The following is a 7828-nucleotide window of genomic DNA, read 5'->3' as shown; positions in this document are numbered from 1 at the left end:
AAATAGTAATATTTCTATAAATTTGAACAAATGGGCACATGTATATTTAAGAAATTGGGTAAAGGAGCAATTTAAAATGCTATAGATTACATATACAAAATAATAATCTAATATATATGATATGTATGGTGACTTGATTATAAAATATAAATTTGCTTGAATTTAAACATGAACTATATGGTGATTTTAATTTAGAAACCACATAAATCCCAACAAAGCAATAAATGATGTTGACCAAAGGTGAAATGAATTTAAGCAATATAGGTATGTATGTATGCACAGGCAGATATATATTTAAATGGACATAAGTGGCTTTGCACTTAATAATATATTATGGACACATTCCAATGAAAATCAATTATAGACCAGCATCATCATATTTAATGGATACAGATTGCACTATAGGAATATACCTAAGTTAACTAATTTTATAAAAATACTTTGGACAAATGCACTGGACATTTATCTTTCTCATACATTTATGCATAATGATGATTTGCCTAAGAGAATGTATAGAAATCAGATTGCCAGTTGAAAGGGAATGCCTATTAAAATTAGTGTGTATGTGTGTATAAAAATCACATATATATGCACTGTCCCAAAAACAATGGAAATTTTAAACTCATCAACAGCTCTACAAGTTTCCATCACAGTCATATAAAACTGTTTTCATCTCATTCCCTATGTCAGCAACCTGTCACATTGCTGATCACTCCCTTATTCCAGAGAGCAGAAATTTGATTTCATGACCCTAAATATCATTCTCTTCTCCTATTTTCTTGCTCCATCTGAGACAGTCATATCATCTTCACCATTTTTCTTTTGTAACCCCAGGCACTGTATCTACTCTATGGGTCACATCCCTGTGTGTCAGGGTAATATTACACTACCCAGTATCTTTTTATCTTCACCATTTTATTTTGCTTAATGAACCTTTGCCTCTTGGGCAAAATGCAAGGCATCTCAAGGACATCTAGGGAGTACTTTTATAGAAGAATCAGTTGAACAAAATCCAAAAATCTCAGTGCTAGATTTACAAATGCAATTTCCAGCTGCTCCTTCCCAAGAAACTGAAAAAACAGGTTACCTGGCAAAGCCAGTTTCTCTGCTCACCCTTGACTGAATGAGTGTGCATTTGCTGAGTGAACAGGAAGTAGATGAGGGCCAGGGGAGGATCCTGGCCATGGTAACTTCCATTTTTCCTACACCCCTCTAGGATTATCACCTCACAATCTATGTGCCCTCAATCTTCCATGATAGTCCCTGAGTGAGAAAACTGGAACAATGTAACCAAATTCTATAACAGCAATAGAGACTATAATAACATACAGATAACATGAAAAATAATGAAAATAGTTGTCCTTAAGCTTGAGACCAACTGCTGCCAAGTGGTCATTCCAGCTGTACTCAAACCAGTTCTACTCACGAGTTCACAATTCACACTATTCATGGGAGACAAATAGCAGAACTGATAGGGAGCTCCATGCACACCTAGCAAGCAGAAATTTTTGCTAGGGTGTGTGCCCAGTAAAGTGGGTGCTTTGATCACTCTCAATTACTTGTGGTTGGCCATAGGCTGCAAAGAAACATTGTAGACCTCTTTTGGTTGTTCAGTGGTCTGCACGACGTGAAGGAAAAACCAGAAGCCCAGCAGCAGTGTCCACACATCATGACATATTGATACCCTTCTGACATGGGCAGAGGCCCAATATAGTCTGCCACCTGACGAGATTATCAGACCCACAACTATCATCCCAGGTTGCTGTGGGACTTCGTGTGCCTTTTACAGCACACAATGCATTCCTGTGAGGCTCTGCTGACTTCTTCAAAGGTCAAAGGCAGGCCCCACCAATGGGCTATAGCCCACATTGTCTTCTGCTCCACATGCCACAAATGTTGATGTAACCACTGGGCCACATCAGAGGCAGGCTTTCCTTCTAGCTAATATACCTGGACCAATTCATCTGCTTCATCATTTCCTGGGGATGCTAGTGGCAAATGGCCTGTCACATAATATACTGTAACTGTTTTAGTCTAACCACAGACCCAGAAGTGTTGCCACAAGCCTTGGTGAACAACCATCCAGTTGTCATGGCACCAGGTGAGTAGCCAGAGTCAAGCCTCACTAGACAGCCCAGCAGTCAGTGCAGACAGCTACTGGGGAGGGCTCCTGGGTGATCACAAGCCACACTTTCTGCAATTCTGCCCATTGACTACTCTTCCCCTCACCAGCTTCAATCCATATTTTTAGGATAGAAAGCTACAGCCCTCCATTCTGGGGATGGCCCAGGGCTGGAGCCATCTGTATACCATGCATCTTTGGGTACAGAGGCTTTTCCCTCTCAGTAAAGGCTGTTACTAATGCCTCTAAAATAAATTCTTCCGGCCTTTCACTGGTATATGTCACTGGACCCAAGAAGCATTGTTCTTCACTCAAGGGGCTAGTAGAGAGGGCACTACACTGCTGTAAGTATGCACTCCATTTGGCCAGTGTAGACTTCTGTGCCATGCCACTCCATAGCTCTTGGGTCCAGTCAGAGCTCTACAAGGCAAGCCACCTCAGATCACATGCTCACTGGGGGGATACTTGAATGTCTCCCCATCCACAGGGGCAGCATGCTGAAACACCCCTCCCATGAGGGCAGCCTGTTCTCTTCTTCAATCTTGTGAATCCTGCCAACTACGTCAATTGTCTTGCCTGAGGGTTTTGGCCCCGGCAAGTTCATTATGGATTCAGTGAGACTGAGAAATGACAACAGAACGTTGTTGGGGTACAAGGATTTATACCCAGCTTTATTCTCATGGCTAGGTTGAGCACTAGAGTCATGTCTGCATACAGAAGTTCATAGGTCCATAATCCACCTCCATCTCTGCCTCTGCTGAGTGGAGTGCTTTATATAGTGACTCAGTCAGTAACAGCTCATTGCCAGTGGGTGTGGAAACATTAGCCCAGCAGTAGGCCAATGACATCATCAAGTTGTTTAGGGTCAGGTGAGGATCCTGGACCGAGGAACTTCCATTTTCCCCACAACCCCCTCCCACACACTTACACATTGAAATTGGATCCTGGAACCCAAACAGAGTTATATTACGATTACTGCTGTGTATAATACAATTATTTTTGTGTATCTATGAGAAAAAACACACTGCAGGAACCAAGATTACATCAGACATGGTTTTTGTCAAGTCTCTTATTCTCTGAAGGTTAGACAGACAGACATTAAGAGACAAGCTCTCGTATTGTTTCAGTAACATCCAGGTTACCTTGGAAGGAGTATTCAAGTATACTTAGGAAATGACAAAATAGTCTCCATCCCTAATTTCAAACGATTTCGAAGTAGTCCATCAAGCTACCTGAGAGATCTTCCACAACCCACCATCCCCTCTGTGGAAAGCCAGAGGTCCTGAAAACAGGTAGCAGTTCTTTAGGCGGACTAGAAATTCTGACTCTTACCATTAGCCTCCTAAACACATGTAAGATGTCTCTCCACTTTGGTATCTGGCGATGGCTGACTTATTACTAAAGCCAGAGGCCTGAGTGTGACTTCTGGTGTCTCATGAAGTCCTAACTCTTGATTAAAGATTTTACTAATTCCCTGTACACATAAGGTTCCTATCCTGAGGGTGTCCTCTGATGTCTGATGAGGTTTGATCTCCGACTAAATCCTCGCCCACACTTCCTACAAATATTTAAGGTTTCTCTCCTGAATGTATCTTCTGGTATCTACTAAGGTGTGACTGCCAGCTAAAGACTTGCTCACACTCCCTGCCCTCATGAGGCTGCCCCCGAGTGTGCCCTCTGGTGTACAATGAGAGTTAACTTATCACAAAAACCTTGCCCACACTCCCTACACACAAAGGGCAAATCAACTGTATGTGCCCTCTTGTGCCTAAACAGGTTTGGCTTCTGGCTAAACCTTCTTCCACATTCCCTGCATATAAAAGGCTTTTCCCCAGAATGCATCCTCTGGTGTGATATGAGAGTTGACTTACCATTAAAGCCTTGTCCACACTCCCTGCACACAAATGGCTTCTCCCCTGTGTGTGTTCTCTGGTGTGTGATGAGGGTTGATTTCCGAGTAAAGCCTCGCCCACATTCCTTGCATACAAACAGCTTTTCCCCTGTGTGTGACCTCTGGTGTTTGTTCAGGTTTGACTTTAGGCTAAAGCACTGCCCGCACTGCAGGCACACATAAGGTTTAACCCCTGAGTGTGTCTTCTGGTGTGCCATGAGGCTTGATTTCCAGCTAAAGTGACGCCCACATTCTGTGCATATATAAGGCTTCTCTCCTGTGTGTGTTCTTAAGTGCCTAATGAGGTGCGATTTCTGGCTAAAGCCTTGCTTACACTCCCTGCACACATAAGGCTTCTCTCCTGAATGTGTCCTTTTGTGTTGGGTGAGGTGTGAATGCTGGCGAAAGCCTCGCCCACATTCACTGCAAACATAAGGCTTCTCCCCAGAGTGTGTCCTCTGATGGTTGAAGAGGTTTGATTTCCACGTAAAGCCTCGTCCACACTCCTTGCACACATATGGCTTCTCTCCTGAGTGTGTCCTCTGGTGCATGATGAGTTTTGACTTCCATGTAAAGCCTCGCCCACACTCCCCGCACACATAAAGCTTCTCTCCTGAATGTGCCCTCTTATGTCGGGTGAGGTGTGAATGCTGGCGAAAGCATCGCCCACACTCACTGCAAACATAAGGCTTCTCCCCAGAGTGTGTCCTCTGATGGTTGAAGAGGTTTGATTTCCAAGTAAAGCCTCGTCCACACTCCTTGCACACATATGGCTTCTCTCCTGAGTGTGTCCTCTGGTGCATGATAAGTTTTGACTTCCAGATAAAGCCTCGCCCACACTCCCTACAAACATAATGCTTCTCTCCAGAGTGCGTCCTCTGGCTGTTTATGAGGGTTGATGTACTGCTAAAGCTTTGTCCCCCCTCAGTGCACACATAAGGTGTCTCCCCTGTATGTGTGCTCTGGAGGCTGAACAGGTGTGACTCCTTGATAAAGTACAGCCCAAACTCCCCATATTTGACTGCTCCAAATCCTGAAGCCTCTAAGTCATGCAATATATTATCTGCTTCCTCAAGTTCTGCCTTTTGGTCTCGGCTGGGTCTGACACCCACCATGGTGCTATCTTCCTGGGGCCTTGCTGGCTGTCCTCGTGGTGGGCAGGGGAGTGCCTTGGAAATGCTTCTGCTTCTGCTCCCAGAAAGGGGTCTGGAGCCTTCTCTTTCTTGAATTTCTATTCTGTTGCTCAAGCAGACTTGCTCAAAGACTTGCTCCTGCTGCTGTTTTAGATCTTCTGGATAATGTTTCTCTGGATGGAGATGATTTCCTGCACAGAAACTTGAGAATAGCTGAGGGAGATGACTGAACCACACATATTGGCTAAAGGCTTGTTGACTAGAGAAAACCAGAGGGCAGGAGGGACAAGGTTGAATTTCCAGCTTTGGTCCTGCCAAAGAAAGAATGTTGGTCAGAATAGTCATATTTAGGGCCGCCTAGGCCATTTTGCTTTGCCCATTGGTCATTCATTACATATTTATACCAAAAGCTGTCTCCCACCCACATATCCTTGTGTTTATCAAAAGATCTATTTTTCATTTTACTTTATACATTATGTTTTTAATTATAGGGGTTAGCAAACTTGCCCAGTGGGTCAAATAAAGGCTACAACCTGTTTTCAAATGGTCCACTAGTTAAAAATGATAAGAGTTGAAATACAAATAAATAATTAAAAAAACAATATGACAGATTACATGTGGCCTGGAAAAGCTTATTAAAGTATTTACTGTGTGGCTCTTCATAGAAAAAGTTTGTTGACCCCTGTCCTACTGCAATGTAGGAAACCTATACCAAGGACTTATTTTCATATTCTCCCCCAAAAAAGTTAAGTTTCAGAAATCAACCAAAAACATACAATAAATTGAGAAGTGTTCAGTTATGAAAAATTCTGAACTTTAGGTAAGACCATTGGGAGACTGTGGCACGATTGCCTAGAGCTGCTCTCACCCTTCCAATCCCCCAACTTGCTTGGTACAGCAGTTATTTCAGGGCAGACCACAAAATAATCAGTTCTGCTGCTGCTGTAGGGGGCTAACTTAATTTGAATGGAAGACGAGACACCAACACCTAGTGTAACTGTCAATAAAAGTAGTCATCTAAGCAGTAAATGAACAGGGAAGGCCAGTGACTGAGGCTGGGTTGCAGTCTTGGCTGGGACAAAAACAAAACAGAACAAAAACTGGTAGACTATCCAGATATGCAGCAGGGAGACCCTAAAAATGAGAGAACCAGAGAGAGACTTGATAAAGTCTACACATTCCTGGCTGACTGGAAGGCTCTTGGCAAAAGCAGGCAAGATTAATGGGAGCCCAAGCTATGCACATATCCCTGTCTGATATGGAGGCTACAATTACATGCAGAGGAAAAATGAAAGTGATCAGGAGAAAGCAAAAAGCTAGAAAAGACTTGAAAATGTGACCGTTGAATGGGCTCCCCAAACCACACACTTATCCATTGGCAGAGGCAGGAAGCCTCATTGGCTTGAAGTCTTTGAACACAACCCACAGCCCATCGCTGAAGACCACTAAGCTCTGTAGACACAAGGTTGAAATTAGGAAACCAGGATTAAAAAAGAAAAAAACACAAGAATAAAATAAAAATCAAGAAAAAACATTCCTTCACAGAGGAAACATACTCCACATATTTAATCTAGAAAAGTGACTTAATGAAAAACAACAATAATAATATTCAGGCACAAAATATAAACCGACATTAGGGTTACAGTACAATATGCAAAATATCCAATTTTTGAAGAAACAGGAAAGAATGACTCATACTCAAGAAAAAAATGCACCCAATAGACACTTGCTGAGTTGGCCATGATGTTGATTGAGGGGGGAAAAAAGACTTCAAGGCTTACACCATGAACTTCTTCAAAGAGTTAAAGGAAACAATGTGTAAAAACTTAAAGAAAACTATGATAAATTTAAAAAATGGAGAATCTCACTAAAGAATAGAACCTATTGAAAAGAAACAAGAGGAAATTCTGGAATTAGAAAGTAAAATAACAGAAATTACAAAGTTACTAGAGAGATACAACAGCATATTTGAGTTTGCAACATAACTGTGAAGTTGAAAAGAAATTACTAAGAATGACCCAAACTAGAGAACAGAGTAAAAGCAAGACTGGGGAAAAACAAAAACAGAAACTTGTGGGATACCATCAGGCAAACCAACCTATGTGTAATGGGTGCTCGGGAAGGCAAAGACCAAGAGAAAAGAGCAGAATAAAGGTCTGAAGAAATAATGGATAAAAAGTCATATTTTGAATAAAAAACATTTGATGAGAAACATTAATCTACACATCCAAGAAGCTTGACAAACCCCAAGATAAACATAAAGAGAGTGGCAGCTAGACACATCACAGCCAGCTGACTATCAGAAAAAAAGACAAAGAGACTATCTTGAAACCCACAAAAGAAAAATGACTCAACATGTATGGGGGAGGGGGTGGAGGTGGGGCCAACACACAATATCACTGGGGCTAACTTCTTGTCAGAGACAATGGAGACAAGAAGGCACTGGAACTATTATTCAAAGAGCTAAAATAAAGGGGGGAAAACTACCAATGATAAATTCTGTTCTCTAAAAAAAGTATCCTTCAAAAATGAAACTGATGTAAAGATAGTCACAGATGAACAAGTACTCAGAATATCTGTTGTTAGCAAACATGATTTATGGGAAATACTAAATAAGACCTTCAGGCTGAAAAGAAATGACACTTCAGGCTGAAATATCCAGACACTAAATCAAATACACAG

General features: G+C 42.0%; 1 protein-coding gene across 1 annotated transcript in view; it reads right to left on the bottom strand.

Annotated features, from left to right (window-relative positions):
• The window catches only part of ZNF875 (zinc finger protein 875), a 69985-nt gene continuing 62157 nt past the window's right edge, over positions 1–7828 (bottom strand). Inside the window, 3 exon segments of the mRNA XM_073226196.1 lie at positions 1–3691; positions 3694–3787; positions 3789–5457. Of these exon segments, the coding sequence (XP_073082297.1) occupies positions 3614–3691; positions 3694–3787; positions 3789–5457 (1841 nt within the window). The 3' untranslated portion in view covers positions 1–3613.

Source organism: Manis javanica, chromosome 17, assembly GCF_040802235.1.
Source record: "Manis javanica isolate MJ-LG chromosome 17, MJ_LKY, whole genome shotgun sequence".
Lineage (NCBI taxonomy): Eukaryota > Metazoa > Chordata > Mammalia > Pholidota > Manidae > Manis > Manis javanica.
Note: the sequence above shows the minus strand (reverse complement) of the source record. Positions and strands in the feature narration are given on the sequence as shown.